The sequence below is a fragment of the Narcine bancroftii genome, chromosome 1 (assembly GCF_036971445.1).
Source record: "Narcine bancroftii isolate sNarBan1 chromosome 1, sNarBan1.hap1, whole genome shotgun sequence".
Lineage (NCBI taxonomy): Eukaryota > Metazoa > Chordata > Chondrichthyes > Torpediniformes > Narcinidae > Narcine > Narcine bancroftii.
In genome coordinates, this window is record NC_091469.1 from 294343579 (window position 1) to 294362031 (window position 18453).

The window sequence follows — 18453 nt, forward strand, 5'->3', positions numbered from 1 at the left end:
CGTGGCCATATTAGGAAGACCACAGAATGCAAATGTGACCAATATAATGATCAGACTGTCCATCTTCCAAAAGAAATCTGCTTGGTTTCGAAGTGCTTGTGGCCAATTGTCATCACCATACCGGTGGAGCAGAGGAGAGTCGAAAAGAGGGTTGCGGGAGGGTGAATGGCGATCCATTTGAAAGGATATATAATAACCAGAAATAAAGTAAAATATCTGAGTGAGGAGTTATGGCTTTGTCTTCAGAGGGTTTGTGAGTACATTAACTCAACAATTAATAAGGTACTTTGAATGGTGACTAGAAGAAAATGGCAGCCCTGCCGCTGGTGCAGACCCGGGAGAGCAGGGAGCAGAGACACAGCCCTGCTCCCAAGGCTTCAACTGCCTGATCCTAATGCTGACGGCACCTTACAGGTTTTGAACAGCCTGTTAAAGATGCTGACGATTTTTAAAAATCCTGCAACTGTGGGATCTGAGCCCAAGATGGCGGCACCTCTGCTCCGCGGCAGCCACGAGGGGATGTAGTTTTCCGTCACTAGGGGAGCAGCAGATCAGTGCAAGGCACCAGCAGCTGGAACACCCCCTTTCTACCCCCCCCTCCCCCCCCCGGCCCCCCACCAACACTGCTGAGAAGGAGAAGTAGAGGAAATGCTCCCTCAGGATGATGACCATAGCAGTGGACCACTGAGGGACTCAGCGGCTGAAGGGCCCACGCACGCGATGGGTGACTTGCAGTCGGGGGGGGGGGGGACCCACACGGGCTGCAAGCTGCTGGAGACTGGGTTATGGGAGTCAAGTATTGGAGCTGGGATTCAAGAGGGTGCTAAGGGCAAGAAGTACTCCAAAAGGGCCTTGGGCACTGAAGACTTCCTGATCGTGTCAGAGGTTTGGATCTGGAGCCTGGGGTTGCAATGGATCAAACAGGAGACTGTGCGGCTGGAGAGCTCTGGTCGTGTATTCGTGGACATGCAGTGTCTCACAAGGGACTCTTTTTCGCTTCTCTTTCTGTAAGGGGCTACTGGGAGATACTAATGGCGACTCTGTCTGCCTCACCAGAGGCAGAAGGCTATTTATGTAAAGGTACATTTTCTGTACTATTACATGACAATAAAAGATTCTTGAGCTGGTGAAACTTCCAATTATTTCAATGGTGTTTATGCCAGCTTCACATGAATATATGCCAATATCCTGCTGTGGACACAATGTTAATATTAATGACTCTGTGTTTTTATTTTAATATATTCTAGCATCACACCTCAGGGGAAAGGTTTGGCAGCTTTTGACTATTGCTGCTTTCGAAACCTCCTGCTAGAGAATGGCATTACAAACCGTGCTTTCACCAAAAAGGGAGTCAAACCTCCAAAGCACAGGGACTGTTGCAAGCCCAGATGTTACTTCCTTTCCACATTTGTCCCTTCAGTTTGAAATTTTGAGTCAGAACATTTGTAGCAGCAACAAAAATTTTATTGTGTACAATTTGAATGAAAGCAGAACAAAAGATAAAAGGAACATAGAAACATTTTTTGTGAGTATCTTATTCCAACTTGCTCGCCCTTGTTTATTGGCTGACAATCTCTCCCTGCTAATGCATACCAAAGGCGATGAGCTAATCATTTGGAATATGGTATAGTTTTTCCATCTGCTGTACATAGGCTTTCCGTGTTAACAAAATGATCCACAAATTCTCCAGTGACATTTGCGGTAATCCTTATCATTATAATATTTGTCTCATGTTTAGATAAATATAATAAAACTCTCTGTGCCATTTTAGTTTTCATAAACATTCTTAGTGTTTATTTTAAGATCTGAGCCGACTGCAATTCGCTCCACAACCGATGCATTATCACGGTCTCCACTCAACTCTCGATCACCTCAAACACAGCTATACGGCTTCTATTCATCGACGACAGCTCGGCCTTCAATATCATTATTCCCTCAGTGCTGGTCAAGAAGCTACAAACTCTGTGCCCCAGTAACCCCTCTGCAACTGGATCCTTGACTTTTTCATCAGAAGGCCACAGTCAGTATGAATTGGAAACAACTTCTCCTCCTCACTGATGATCAACACAGGCACACCCAAAGGATGCGTGCTTAGCCCACTGCTCTACCCGTTATACACCCATGGCTGTCTGGCCAGGCACAATTCCAATGCTATCTACAAATATGCCGATGACACCACAGTTGTTGGCGGAATCACAAACGGCAATGAGGAAGTGTACAGGAGGGAAATAGATCAGCTCATTGAATGGTGTAACAACAGCAGGCAGTAAGGGGAACACGACCCATTCCTGATCGAATGCTCAGTAGTGGAGAGGGTCAAGAAATTAAAATTCCTGGGTGTCAACATCTCTGAGGATCTGTCCTGGAGCCTCCACGTTGATGTAATCACAAAGAAGACTGACCAGCGGCTATACATTTGAGGTGTCTGAGGATATTTGGTATGTCACCAAAGACTTGTAACCTTCTACAGGTGTTCCATAGAGAGCATTCTGGCTGGTTGCATCACTCCCTGTTATGAAGGGGCCAACTCTCTGGACAAGAATAAACTCCAGAGGGTTGTTAACTCGGCCTGCAAAATCACAAGCACCACTCCATCAAGGACATCTACATGAGGTGGTGTCTTAAAAAAGCAGCATTTATCCTCAAAGACCCCCCACCACCCAGGCCATGCCCTCTTCACTCTACTACCATTGGGGAAAAGGTACAGGAACCTAAAAACGAGCACTCAGCGGCACAAAGACAGCTTCTTCCCCGCTGCCATCAGATTCCTGATAATCAATAAACCAAAGACACTGCCTTACTTTTTGTGCACAATTATTTTAATTTTTTTATAGTAATGTTGTAAGATGATTATAATATGAACGTTTGCACTGTGATGTTGATGCAAAGCACTGAATTTCATGACTGGTTCTAATGCCAGATGATTTTGTTTTCTGAAGGGCAAAACTAGTGCTATAAAGCTTTTCGATTTCAATATGTTGGAAATATTTTTACTGCAGTTTGGTTCGAGGCATGAACAAAAACTGTCTAAACAATGCTGCAGATGATACATATTGCCTACATTTCTAACTTCTTTGCTTGGAACATTGTGTAGAAATTCATCTCAGATTGACGGTGCAAAATGTGCTCTCAGCCAGTGCAAGCACTTTGTCCTCTGGACTTCAGTTCCATGGCATTGTCACTATATTTCATGCTGTTGGTCAGGAATGAAATTCTGAGGCAAACTCTTCACCTGGAATATTCTCACTGTCACTGAAATGGTATTCTGTTTTAGACATTCTTCTTGGTCACTGAAATTTTATTCCAGAGGAGGACCACCATCCATCTCACCACTGTTGCATTTGAGACGAGGACCACCTTCTGTGTCAGTGAAGTTGTATTCCAGATGGATAATGTAGTCTGGAAATTTTAGCCCATCGAAAGGTTGTCTGTCTTTGTGAATATTGCAACAGGGCACCCTTATCTCTTTTGGCCCTGCTCCAATTTCAGTGGAAACTGAACAGGGATGCAGATTTTCTTGAACCAATCTGTGCCGTCCCTTGGTCTATACCAACCCTGAATTTGGGATGGTCATGGCCGTTGACTCAACTGGGCCAATGAATGGGTTGCATTGAATGTTAGAAGCACTTTGCTGATGTTAGAAATGGGACAAATGCGATAGGAAGGGAGTTGAATGTATACCTTGAATTGTAGGGAGGGGAAGATTCTCAATCTTCTCACTGATGCACATACACTCACAGATTTTGACATTTCTTGTGTTATTTTTATAATTGTGCTATCTTGTTTTTATTGCCTCTTCATTCATTTACCAAAATGTAGCAATTTTCAGACAATAATTAAGGCGGCACTTTAGTGTCGCGGTTAGTGCAATGCTGTTACAGCGCCTGAGATTGGGACTTGGGTTGGAAACCGTGCTGTTTGTAAGGATTTTGAACGTTCTGCCCATGTCTGTGATGGTTTCCTCCGGGTGTTCTGGTTTCCACCCACTGTTCGAAACCAACTAGGGATCAATTGAGTGTAATTGAGCGGTGTGGCCCTGTTACCTTGCTATATATATAATTTTTTTTAAAAAGGCAAGATCTGTTCCTTGTAAGCAAGTAATGGGGATACTTACTCAAGTTTTATACTGGCCTCTTGGCTGTACAGCATGAACCTATGTAGTCTTTGGGGACATGAAATTGGACAACCATGATGTATTGTATGACATTCTGTGTAGCCTAATCTCAAGTAATCAATATTGAGCAGGCTGTGCATGAATTTTCTGAAACAAAAGCTTATTGATTGCATTAAAATTTGAAACATGAGAAAAATGAATGAAATGATCCACAATGTAAAAATGCTTGTCATGTTCAGGTGTAACCTAAATGGAAACAATTTACAATGCCTCCTGGTCTCAAAGATGGTGGTATGATTATTTTCCAACTAAAATCATCCAGAATGATTTTTACTGGATTTTAGCAGCAAAAATAATATCCAATATCACAATTGCATGTTTTATTTCTGTATTTGTCAGAATTGTTTCTTGTTGGGGGACTCTTGACTCACAATTGATGACAAATTCTAATTTAAACTTTGTAACAAAGGGTCAAATTTCCTCAAGATTCAAACTTGCATTTCTAATATAGGTTGCAGGTGCAGCAAGTTATTAAGAAGGCAAATGGAATGTTGGCCTTCATCGCTAGAGGAATTGAATTCAGGAGTAGGGAGGTAATGTTGCAACTGTATAAGGTACTGGTGAGACCGCACCTGGAGTACTGTGTCCAGTTCTGGTCTCCATATTTGAGGAAGGATATACTGGCTTTGGAGACGGTCCAGAGGAGGTTTACTAGGTTGATCTCTGGGATGAAGGGGTTGACTTATGATGAAAGATTGAATCATCTAGGATTGTATTTGCTCGAGTTCAGAAGAATGAGAGGAGATCTTATAGAAACATATAGAATTATGAAGGGTATGGATAGGATAGATGTAGGAAGGTTTTTTGAGCTGGCCGGGGAAACTAAAACGAGAGGACACAGTCTCAAGATTCGGGGGAGTAGATTTAGGATGAGGAAAAATAATTTTTCCCAGAGAGTAGTGAATGTTTGGAATTCTCTAACCAGTGAAGTGGTTGAGGCTGCCTCATTAAACATATTTAAAATTCGGTTAGATAAATTTTTACATGATAGAGGAATTAGGGGATATGGGGAGAAGGCAGGCAGGTGGAGTTAGGTCATAAATTAGATCACCCATGATCGTATTGAATGACGGAGCAGGCTCGATGGGCCATTTTTGGCCTACTCCTGTTCCTACTTCCTATGTTCCTATGTTTCACTGCATCTGGTGCTTAAACCATTGCCCCACACTTTTTGGTTGGTTGCTTTCCCAAGCACAGTTTCCAATGTGTAATCCAATTTCATTGATCGAATGTGGGTTATTGTGCCACATTGTGGAGAATCTGAGGAAGGAAAAAAAATTACAGGAGCCTGAAGATGAGCATCTAGCAGCACAAGGGCAGCTTCTTCCCATCTGATATCTGTATGGACAATGACAAACCTCTCTTTCTCCTATTTTGTTGCACTACTTGAAATGTAATTTCTAGCAATATTTGCTCTGTGATGCTGCCGCAAAACAATGAATTTCATGACATGCTCATGACCATAAATTTTGATTCTGAATGTTCATTCTGAATCTGTTCCTTCGCTTCTGAGCCTAAGCACTTTGCGGCAGAGTTTACTTGGTTGTGATCAAGGATAGTAATTACAAATCTCCTCTCACACAGTCTTTTTTTCCACTTGGCATAACAATTGCCGCCTTCCCCTATCATCAAGGCTCTAGAATGTCACCAATGGCCAGTGGCTCAACAGGATCATAAACACTGCAGCTACAAGAGTAGGTCACAGGCTGAACAAGCAACACTGAGAGATTCACTCTTTAATCCCACAAAACCTTTTTACCATCCACAGGGCACATCATGAGTTTGATGGAATGCCTGGATGATTACTGAAACTCCAACTTCACTGAAGAAGGTTGATTCCGTCCAGTAGAAAGCAACCTGTTTGATGGGTTCCCTTCTCACGCTCCTCTCCAATTTGTTACCTCTGAAATAAATTTTGTGTCCAGCTGACCAGACCATAATCAAACTGCCTAAATTTGTCAACCACAAGGCCAAATTGTAAAAAATGTTCATTTTGTACTTCTTCATTTAGGCCAAAACAAGGAACAAATAACATATAGCCTTAGAAAGTAATGGGTGACAAGCCTTACAGATGCAAAACTCCTATCAGCTATGACGCTTCCTGCCACTTTGCCAAATTTGGGTCCAATTTTCCACTCTACTTTGGACCTAAGGGGCTTTTAGTCTTTTGACAACCTGGAAAATGGAACATTACAACCCAAAAACTGGCCCATTGACTCTGTGCTGAACCAAAATTCTGCCTAGTCCCAATGACTTGCAGTCAGGCCACAGCCCTCCATGCCCCATATGGGTTGACAGGAATGTGGGGAAGATAAAATGGGAGGTGTATGGGATTCGTGCAAATGGGTTTTGATGGCAAGCAGAATCAGAATTTGAGTTTATTGTCATGAACCTGAAATTTATTGTTTTGCAGCAGCTTCACTAGTGCAAGAAAATAGGAGAAAGTCAGGTAGTGACCGAGCGCTGAAGGGCCTGTTCCTGTGCATATCTCTGAATCCATTAATCTTTGGATAATTAATGAGGATTAAGTTACAGTTAGGAGGAGAAGAGGGTGTGAGTGTTGCTGACAATGCGAGGAAAGGATGGAGAGCTTATAAAGACAGATTGAGGCAGACGATGAGTGTGTGAACGATTAACTGAATGGAAATGGAAAATCAAAGGTTGTTATTTGCAGCTAACTTGAGAGCAGGGGGATGCACTACAATATAGGATTCCTTCTCGGAGGCCCACAGTACACCCGATGGGGAAATTGCAACTACGTAAGCTCATTAGGCCTTTGTTCGGATGAAATTACATCACCAAGTCCAGTTTAATGCCAAGTTCCAATGCATTGGGACACCTGGAAAGGAAGTCAGATCTGTAAATCAGAGCTCTTTGGAAGAAGCTTCTGAAACTGTGAAACTCATCCTACCATACAAACCTGTCAGGCCTCACTTTTTCAAAATTGATTGCCTGTCCTCCCATTCTATTAATTTTTCATGAACATCATGTCCTAGTAACAGTAATTTTGTCTCAACTAATTAAATACTGCCTTGATGTACAATTAGAGTTCAACCCAAAATGACACCTAAATTAATCTTCGGGTTCATGACTGCATGTTTCTACAAGAACGTTTTGTCTCTTCTCATTATTTTTTTCTCGCTTTCTCTTTAGTTCTGCGACTTAGCTGAATGGTAATTTGTTCAGGATGTGAGTGAATCTGGCACGTTCCATATTTATTTAATTACTTCATTCAAATCCCCTTAGCTGTGTTGGTGGAATTTGAACTCAAGTCTCTCAATCTACTGGTCTGACAACTAGGTGCGGGTCCCCAGTAACTTCACGACTGTGTTCATGTACCCCATGTCTTGGTGACTGATCTGTCTGTGCTTTGGATTAACACATCCTCCAGTCCTCTCACTTTCTCACCTCCTGCAATATCTGGGACTTTCCCTTTTCCACAAACTTTGCTGTTCTGAGGCTTTTCTTTCAAATCTCCTTTTTTACTCATTTTTCTTGCTTCCTTCCAATGTCGGAGGCCATTCATCCCACTGAGTCTATCCTGGCACTCATGGTCTTCCCTTCTGTCCTTTCCCCTCACTTAATTTTCTCTCACTTGTTCATCAGCACTCTTCCAATTTTTAAAAATTATTTACAACATGCTAAAAGCCGATTCTGGCTATTTTAAACCTGTGTTGTCCAATTACACCCAAATTAAACTACAACCCCGTACGTTTTGAAGGGTGGGAGGAAACCGAAGCAGCAGGAGGAAACCCACCGAGACTTGCGAGAACGTAGACTCCTTACAGACAGCTGGATTTGAATCCAGTCGCTGGTGCTCTCATAGCGCAGCACAACACTAACCTTGCATGCACCTGCAAGAGGGACAAATTTAGTGGTCAATGTATTATAGGCAGATGCTGCCAGTGAACCCTTTATCGAGATCAGTACTACAGATCGTAATAATGAATTCATCGTCATACACTGAGGTACAGTGAACACACGAACCAAAGTTCTTATTTTCTGCAGCCATACAGATACTTTGTAGAAAAACAGCAACTCTAATCATACTTTCCAAAGATGTAAATGATCGTTGGTTAATTAGTCATATGGGTGTACATCGGAGGCCTCAGGCTCAAGTGTCAGCAGGGCTTGTTGCTGCGATGCCTCTCTAAATTAAAATAAATATGGATTAAATTACAAAAAGAGATAATATAAAATATATAACCATATAACCGTTTACAGCACGGAAACAGGCCATATCGGCCCTTCAGGTCCGTACCGGTTCACTTGAACAACTCCACTAGCTCCTCCGCAAACTCCTGAGGAAGTAGAGGCTTTCTTCATGATGCCATTGGTGTATTGGTTCCAGGAAAGATCTTCCGTGATATTTGCAGGACTTTCTGCAGTTTGCAAATTGATTCCCATTTTTCCAGATTATACATTAATAGTATTTAATTGGCAACAAAACACTTGGCCATATCAGGAGATTGTAAAAGGGCATTATACAAATTTAAGCTATAGTGTCACCTATTTCTACAACATGGAAACTTATCCCTGCTGACAAAGTCTCATCTGCCCATATCCCTCTAAACATTTTCGATCCATGTACCTGGCTTTTAAACATTACAATTGTTCCTGCTTTTACTATAGATAATAAATATTCACAATTACAGTCATGTAAGAAAAAAGCGACGTCTGTATAGTGCAGATGGTCTTTTTGTGGTGTTGTAGTGATGTCTCTCTTGAATGTGCAACAAGGCTATTTGATGGGGCCATCCATTACTTATAGATGGCTTGCTTGCTGGTCGACTTCACCTTGATCTGACCAGTGTCAGAGGCTTTGCCCAGTAGCTTCAAGTTGCAAAAGGATATGCTGTGGTGGGACATATTGCTGAATTAAGGCCTGATTACAAATCTGTTGCTCCCTGACGTGGATGCATTTTGAACTTCAGCAATGCAGTATGACTTGGGAGAATTAACTGAGATGGGCAAACTGCTGAAGCCTGAGGAGGAAGATGGAGGAGAGCAGAACTCTCAGCTGGAGGCCAAGTTTGCTTTCAGTGATCAAGGAACCATCTGCCTACCTAAACCTTGCCAGCAAATAATGTGCCAGGCATTTGTGGTCCCATAGTGAGCAATGAGAAGCTGAGGGTACTCATTGGTCAGACAACATCCTTGGGTAGGAATGATCAGTAAATATTTTGGGTTGGGACTCTTGACAGGGGAAGCTATAAAATATATCAAAGGGGAAAGTAAAAGGAAGGGAGAAAAGCTGGGGAGGGGCTAAAAGGTGGTTGGAAGTTGGACAGGAGGTGGTCGGGAGTAAGACGATGTGATCAGGAGTTGGTCAAGGTGGACGGGAGTTGCACAGAAGGTGGTTGGGAGTAAGACAGGAGGTGGTTGGGAGTAAGACAGGAGGTGGTCGGGAGTTGGACAGGAGGTGGAAGGGAATTTGACAGAAAGTGTTCGGGAGTTGAATAGAAAGTGGTTGGGAGTTAGCCAGGAGGTGGTCAGGAGTTTGAGAGGAGATGGTAGGGAGTTGGACAGAAGGTGGTTGAGGTGAAGAGATGATTGGCCATAGAGACTACTGGGGGATTATGGGGAAGGGATGTTGAGAGAAAAGTAAGAACAGGAATAGGTAAAGAAGAAATAGAAACAGTAGAAGCAGGTAGAGGTGGGGCTCACTCAAACTTAAAACAATTTATGTTCATGCCTTTGGGTTTAACGCTGTCCAGAGGATTATGATTTATTATTCTTAAAATATAGGCTTGGCCTCACCCCGGCAATGGATGAGACCAAGGATGGTCATGTCTGTGCGGGAATGCTGAGGGGAATTGAAGTTGTAAGCCACTGTTCGAGCTGAGGCCCACAGATAGAGCAAAGGTGCTCAGTTTGGTAGTCTCTCGACTGCCCCTCCCTAGCTTCTCCCCCATAGTTATTACTGGATATCACCCCTACTGGCTTCAATCCCATCCCAAAATGTTGACTGACCATTCCCACCCATGGACGCTGCATGACCTTCTGAGTGCCTCAAACTTGAAGATTGAAGGGTCTTCCCTTAGAAGAGAGATGCAAAGGAATTTCTTCAGCCAAAGGGTGGTAAATCTGTCAAATTTGTCACTGCAGATGGTTGTGGAGGCCAGGTCGTTAAGTGAATTTAAAAAGAGAGATTGATCAACCAGGGCATGAAAGGCTATGGGGAGAAGGCAGGGCTAAGTGGGAAATGGTGGTGCAGACTCGATGGGCTCAATAGTCTATTTCTGCTTCTTCTGGTAACCTTTTATTGATTGCTCAAGGTTCCAGCATCCACAAGTTTTATGTTTCCCTGGTTGTGGTTCCACAACCTGAATCTCACTGAAATCTGCCATCCACTGCAATTGCACCTGCAATATGAGATTAGAGCAAGGTCTGCATTGCATCCTAGTGTCAAGGTGATCTTGGGAATAAAATTTAACTACATTAATGAATCATATTGTGCCTTAAGGGAATGCTAGCTTTGGGAGGAGCAGTAATCATCAAGGATCCACACCACCCAGCACTCGCTCCTGCCATCAGAAAAGAGGTATCGGTGCCCAAGGCTCACACCACCAGGTTCAGGAACAGCTGCTACCCCTTCACCATCAGACTCCTCAACAACAAATTCAATCAGGGACTCATTTAACGACTCTTATTTTTGCACTTTATTGGTTATTTTTTCTATCTCTGTATTGCTCACTTTGCATTTCTTTATTTTGTTTACATTGAGTAGTTTTTTTTTTGCACTGCCGGTAAGTGGTAATTCTGCCTGGCCCACAAGAGAAAGAATCTCAGGGTTGTGATGTCATGTATGTATGTACTCTGACCAGGGATTCTGTACTCTGATAAGGTATGGCAGGCATGGCAGGGAGGCCCCCTCCCCCTCCTTCCCCCCCCCCCCCCCCCCCGCCATAGCATTGTCCCGGACATTCAAGGAACAGGTACCTGTTAACTCCCCATCCTCCTTCCTCATCTTATCATTCGCTCTCAATTATTACAATGCCAAATACAACATGGCGGCCCCCAAGGCCAATTCTCGCGAGCCTTCTTGTCGCTGTTTATTTTGAAGCATTGACCACCCCTGCCATAGGTGCTATTTTAGAAACATAGAAACATAGAAGATAGGAGCAGGAGTAGGTCATTCGACCCTTCGAGCCTGCTCCACCATTCAACGAGATCATGGCTGATCTTAAAGTTCAGTACCCCGTCCCCGCCTTCTCTCCGTAACCTTTAATACCCTTATACTGAAGAAATATATCTAATTCCCTCTTAAATATATTTAATGAACCTGCCTCTACTGTGGAGATATGCCGCGGGCTCTGAAAAATAAATCTGAAATCTAAAATTCAACTAACCAGCATTTAGTATTATCATAATGCCAATCTTCCTTTGCTTGCAGTGTTACCCTGGCAGTTGCTGTACAGAATTGCATAAAATGCTTTGAAGCCTTCACAAACTAGCATTAGAGGAGAAAGTGTATCCTGAAGGTAGAACTTACATAAACAGGACTGCAGAAAGAATGAAAAACAAGAGTGAAAATCAGAATGCTGCACAACTTAAAATTGAAACACTGCTTAACTGAGAGCAAATAAAGATCACAAACCATGAAAGCATAGGGGATGAGTGAAGAGGACTTGAAGTGTTCTGTATCTGTTGGATCAGACTGATACCATTATCTGACCAATGTTTGTTCAGCAGTTCTTTATTATGATCATCAATAATCAATGTTTCTGGCAGCTGTAAGCACCAAAAATCCCATCATGTGCTTGGAATTTGAAACAAATTCTTTTTATATTGAAGTAGCAGCAACACTGAAATATAAGAAGCAGACAGACTTTGCTCATTAGCTGTCCTTCTAATGTTCAGTTTGTGAATTCGTCATTGAGAAGATGGATATGTATTCCTGTTGAAAGTGTTTTTGCAGTCGGTGGCATGAAACTCAAACCAAAAACTTAAGAGTGTATTGACCCACATTTCTTTTGATTGGCAGGCGTGAGCATGAATATTCTGTATCAACTAACTCTTAAGTAGTGTGATGTGCCAGCTTACGGTGGAGAAACTTTGCCAAGCCTATGCTGTTGTGTGGTGCAAATTGCCTTGGCACTGACTCAGACACTATCTCACAGTAGCCCACATATTAATGTGTCCTACCCTGTATCATTTGACATGCTGTTGATTAAAACCTCAGTGAGTGATGGGATCCGTACGTTAAGTGCATTGGTGTTCCTGGTCAGTTGCGCAGACTTACTTGCGGCAATTCTCACTTTTAAGGAGTTTGACATTCGATTTGAAATAGTGAGCAGCATTTTGGAAAATCCTTCAACTGTTTGGGGAAAAGTTTTAACGCAATCCAGACAAAGTAGTTCATGATGATCTCGTAATTACCCCTCCATAAATCTTTGTCCGCGAAGCCAAGCCAAAGAAAGAAGAAGTAATGTACAGGGCTGAATTGATAACCAGAGTCCTGACTTTGTATCTCATTTTTAAAGTAAATACAGTTAATCTGGAATTAAAACAAAAGCATCTGGTCTGAGTAATGATGAATCCCACATTATCCGATTAAAGCAGCAGGTAGTGCAGCTGTTCCACAGCTCCAGCGACCTGACCTCATGTTGTTTGTGTGGACTTGAAACTCCTCCAAGCTAATATATTGCATTCACTGGTCTACTCTGCACTGGAGAACCCAAACTCGGATGAGGTGGAGCACATCTGTCAGTCCTTGGGGGTGATCCCAAGCTTCCTGCTGCCTGCCACTTGAGTTCCTCATCCCTCTCCCACTCTGACCTTTTGCTTGCGAGGAATTTAGAGAACCCCTTAATTGGGCAAGGCACAGAAGGATGCGGTCCTAATGCAGACAAGTGGATTGGTTTAGATTGGCAAAAAGGATAGCATGGACTTGTGGGCCAAAGGGCCTGTTTCTGTGCTGTCTGGCTCTATGACTTTCAGCCTGTGACTTCCTGCATTGTTACAGTGAGGTCCATGGCAAAGTTTGAGGAATGGCATCTCATCTGCCATCTGGGCAGTGTACAGTCTTCAGCACTTGATCTTTAATTTTACAACTTCAGGTAACTTGATTTCTTTATCTATATCAGTTGACCATCTGTGATATTGGCTCAACTTGTTTGTTTTTCTTTCTCTCTCTGGAAGTGGAGGGCATAACCAGCCTGGCCTGCTGAGCAATTTGCAATTCCTACATTCCTTCGTGCTCACTCTCTTAACTGCTCCAATTCGCTCATTGATCAGAAAACTTTGTTTACAGCTTACCCCATGGACACCACTGATTTTATTTGACCAGAGACATCCTCCTCCCCCCCCCCCTCCCCGCCACCCCCCTCCCAACCACAGGGTAATAAGCTTTCTTTCTCTTCCTTGAGGAAGGGCTCAGGCCCAAAATGTCAGTAATATATCTTTACCTCCTAGGGACGTTGCAGGACCAGCTGAATTTCTCCAGCAACTTTGTGTTTTGACAGTAATCACTGTGTTTGCAGATTTTCATGCTTCACTTCTCTTTCTCTTCCCTTCAGTTCTGTCCAGAAGCATTGACTCTGTTTCTCTTCCCTCTGATGCAGCTGACCACTTCCACCATTTTTTGTTTCTACTGTCTATGTTGAATTGTGCCTTCTCTTGGTGACCTTGTGGGCCTCCCAAATGTGCTCTGATTTTTCTCCCACATCCCAACTTGGTTGCAGGTTAATTGGCTGCTGGAAATTGGACCTAATGCGGGTGGGTGGTCAGAATATGAGTGAGGTTTTTTTAATGGGCAATATGAAAGATTGGGTTGCAGGGAAGTAAGTGGAGAAATGAGACGGATGATATTGCCCTGAGTCTGCAGACGTCGCATTATACTAAAAGCACACTGAAATGCTGGAAGAACTCAGCAGGTCTCGCAGCATCCATGGGAGATAAAGATATATAGCCAACGTTTTGGGCCTAAGCCCATTTACAAGGGATAAGCAAAAAGCAGGCAGGCATCTGAAGTGCTGGTGTAAACAAGATAGACTCTGGTGAGAGGAAATATATATGTGATCATCCTGTAAGTTATACGACTGCCTTTTGACTTGCAGTTGAATAATGACAATACAAATTGTCCAAATACAAATAAGTTACGATCTTTTTTTAAAAAATTTTTTATTTTTCACACCATAAACTACATTAACCATGATACATACTTTTTCCTTTTCAAATATAAGTTACGATCTTTAAAGCATAACTTATAACATCCTGTCACCAGCAGCAGAGTTCATATTTCACCTTGTTAGGCTTCATCAGAACAAATCTGCTGATCACGCATTTCATCCGCAGCCCTGATGGGGAGTGAAGAAGCTTCGTGCTGGTTTATTAGAGAGAGAGAGAGAGAGAAAGCAAAGTGGGAGAAGTACTGGTGTAGCAAAGGAGAGCATCAACTTCAAGCTTTCACTTTGCATGTTTCTACCGCCCAGCTTGCGTCAGCTTATGTGCTTTGTTTGCCACATCAACATCTTTTAACAGCTGACCTGTTGCAAGCAGATACTGTGACCTCTTGCTTTTTCAGAGCTTCAGGGAATTGAGTTTTAGATTCCTTCCCAGAGGAGTTTCAAATGCTCCTCCTCATGCCTGAGCATGAAATTCAACCTGTGATGCTCTTGAGCTGTTGCAAATATGTAACTGGAAGAGTTGGGTCGCAGTTCCATTGAAAAAGTGCATCCTAACTACAAGCTTGACTGATCAGCATGCGGAATTGAAGCAGCAACCTTTCCTGTTCCCACCTGCTGAGCTGGAACATGGTGAACTGCTCTGGCCAGGAGTCATGGGTGTACGGTATAGTTAACCTTTAACAGAATTAAGCATTTCTACGAGAGTTTGTTTAATCTTGCGCAGTGTCGCTTGAAGCTGAATATGGCAAGTGAATTGCATTTATCTGAAGTGCCTTTTTTTTCAAAGAACCTTGATTTACCAGAAGGTTTTTGTCATTGGTATGCAAACTGTGCTGTACTCTGTTGAAACTAAAGGCTTCCTGAAGAGTTATTAAATCTGCTTACGGCACAAGCGGATTTTCTTGACCTGTCAGATTTATGAAATAATAGTCAATATCGCCAACAAGTTGAAACTAATTTTGTCAAAGCAGCTGTACTGGTGGTTGAAAACATTTCCCAGTAAAACCCCTGGTATCTGACACTTACAGGGATTGGTAGATGCCGGATTAGTGAATTTTCCAGTTTCTTGAGATTGAGTGTTGCGTGATTGGTGAACTAACAATGAGGTGCACAATTATAAACTATGTTTTTTTTACCCATTTATTTTCCACAATTTTTTTTTGCCAGTTGGTTGAGCTTGCCGGTTGCTTGAATTCTGGATAACAGAATGTACTTGAGAATTGCAAACCTTTGGTGGAAGTGGGTCAACCTGGGTTGCTTTTACAAGAAGCCAGCATGGTTTTGATGGACTGAATATTTTACGGAATAATGAACCATAGAAATAGCCCCAGGGGCCCTGCAGTCCACGATGACTATTCCGGGTCAATTTTAACATTTAAGAAAAATTTGGACAGCTACATGGGTGGGAGGGGATATGGTCTGGGTGTAAGTCATTGGGACAGGCAGAATTATGGTTCAGCTCAGAGTAGAAGACCCAAGGGACCTATTTCCCATTCCTTTTGAGCTGGAACCTTACTGTAAATATTTTTTGAGTTAAGTTTATTATCACCTGATTGCACAGTACAACCCATTAAAACAACATTCTCCAGTCCTCAGTGCAAAACATGCAGACACACAACCTGACATAATGTACATACAGGCTAACAATACACAGGCAGGAAAAGTATTCATAGATACAAATAAATAAATAAATAAACATTGCTTCATGAATTTGAGAGCCTCAGATGGTGAGTGTGAGCAGTTCCTTTAGTCGTTCAGCATTCTCACTGCCTATTTGAAGAAGCTGTTCCTCAGCCTGGTGGTGCTGGCTCTGATACCTCTTCTGTACCTCTTTTCCGACGGGAGCAGCTGAAAGGTGCTGTGTGCGGGGTGGAAGGGATCCTTAATGATTTTGCGCTCCCTAATCAGGTGATCCCTGTTGATCACACCAATGGGGTTGGGGGTGGGTGGGGGGGGGGGCAAGAGAAGGAGACTCCAGTGATCTTCTCTGCCACTCCTTATGGTCCTTTGGATTGACCTCTGATCCATTTCAGTGTCCTTTTCTTCAGTGTCCTCCAGCATTACTTATAAATGTGTGACTCAGAGTACTTATGCAATATTTTCACCAAATCCATCGCATATTTATGTGAGGAATGCTCAAGAGACCAAAGATTCTGCTGAGAATTTATTGCTTATGTTAATGGCTGGAAAATCAAAAATAAAAGTGGAGGTGGCAGAATCTGCACTTGAAATTTGAAGAAACCATTTATCCAGTGCTCCGTTACAATTGTAAGTTCATTTGAAAAATAATTTATCGGCTCCACGGTTGCTGCGAGACATTCTCAAGGCTCCCAACATCAGTGCTGGAGAAACGCAGGGACTTTCCATTTGGCAAAGGGAAGACGGTCTTGCCAGTGCGTCAGGAAAAACGGACGCCGGTGAAGAATCTGAAAGCAGAGTAAACAGAGGCAATGACATTTTATAGCTATGTGCTAAAAATTTGTAAGGGATATAATTTGGAATGCAGTCTATGCAGCGGAAAAGGATCTCCATCCTTTCTCTACTAATAAGGGAAATCTTAGGAGAAAATTCTACAGTTGGAGGTAAAATATAGTTCAAATACCAAACAGATTGCACTGAGCTTGGCTCGTGGAACCAAAAATCCAATGTATGTGTCTTGCCCATACCCAGCATCTGCATTTGAGACCTTCTTTGCAAACTAAAATTACAATGAATAAACTGTCAATACTGAATGCTGAGTTGTAGACTCCACTGCTTTTTGTCAAGTTTGTTGACCTCCTGTTGGAAGAAAGTTTGACTGGACATTGCTAATATGGGGATTTCTGGAATCCATGCTTTGTTACAGTCTTTGTGTGACTGATGCTTAGTTTGGCGGCATCTGTAATATGAGCAGGTAAGGCCTAATGTCCCCTTTTCTTGTATGAGCTTTGTGGCTGTCGATACTGTTGCCAGAGCCAGCTTTGTTGCAGTGTGATCTGTGCCCTTTTTTTGTGCAGAGGGTTTTATATAAGCTCTGGTTACATTCAGGGAGACAAGCTGTGAGAAACTGTGGCAGATACAATAATTCCCCAGGCACAGTACTCATGTTGCCTGTGTCGATTTTCAACTTTGATCTTTTGGTTGTGTTTAATACTTTATTTAAATAGATCGAGAGGTAAATGAGTTTTGGTTTTGGAAGTAGCTGCCTTTTCTGAAGCTTTTCCTGCTGACTCAATCCAAATATCTAATCAAGAGGTTTCGGTGAATTGCTGCAAACTGTTTTTGAGTTTGGAATGAAAAGCTCTGGGACTTCCTGAGGAAATGCAAGGCACCATTGGAGCTGTAAGCTTGTTTGTTTGCTCTTTTTCTCTTCGTAGAGGCTGAATTGTTCTGGGCATTACCCAACTTTTGTTCATACCCAGGAGAGAGATCGAAAGTCCTCTGGCTGGCAGATAAAGCTCTCAAGTCATGCAATTACACTGGACATTAGACTTTTTTAAACTGTTTCCTTCCTGAAAAAAAAGAGCGATTATGATGGACAACTTCAAGCTGAACACAAAGATAATTTCAGATTTTATGTATCTCATAGGAAGTTGAAGAAGCATATGAACTTTTATGGAATTTAGCATGTTCAAACGCTGACACATTGCGTTATTCAACTGACCTAAAAATGTTTTGCCTCTGATTTTTGTTTGTACTCAGCATCTGATGCCTCTCATGTCAGTGTCAAACAATAGTCAGCCAGCACTGATGGATTCCAGATGCCCTGATTCCACTTTTCCATGGTTGCAATGTCTTCGTGAAATCTTTCACCATGTTTGTCACTGACAGCACCCAGATCAGCAGGGAAGAAGTCCAAGTGCAAATTCAGAAAATGAATTTACAATAACATGTGGCACTTCATGGTTTTATGGACTTGAAGTAATTCTACTTAGTGACAGGAAATCCCAAAAATAGCTTACAAATAAAAAGCAGTACGTAATAAGAAAATTTTAAGGTGATTTTTGTAACCAGCAGCCCAAAAATGCATAAAGTACAACTAAAGTGTTCCTGAAGCAAATTTTTAATTGTCCAATGTTATTTGATTTACTTTATGAATCATACTTAGTGCACACTGGGATTTGACTTGAATCATGGAAAAGTAAGGTTGTTTTGGGCTCTTTGGTCCTT

At 42.4% G+C, this 18453-nt stretch overlaps 1 protein-coding gene across 10 annotated transcripts in view; it reads left to right on the forward strand.

Annotated features, from left to right (window-relative positions):
* Positions 1 to 18453, forward strand: part of nav2a (neuron navigator 2a) — a 411462-nt gene that overhangs the window by 253710 nt on the left and 139299 nt on the right. Inside the window, exon 1 of one of the 10 annotated variants that reach the window (XM_069904874.1) lies at positions 14721 to 14968. The exons of 8 other annotated variants lie outside the window; for them this stretch is intronic. In XM_069904874.1, coding sequence (XP_069760975.1) covers positions 14958 to 14968 — 11 coding nt within the window. In that variant the 5' untranslated portion in view covers positions 14721 to 14957. Of the gene's footprint in view, positions 1 to 14720; positions 14969 to 18453 lie in introns of those variants that run through there. One more of the 10 variants, XM_069904867.1, reaches the window with a different exon arrangement.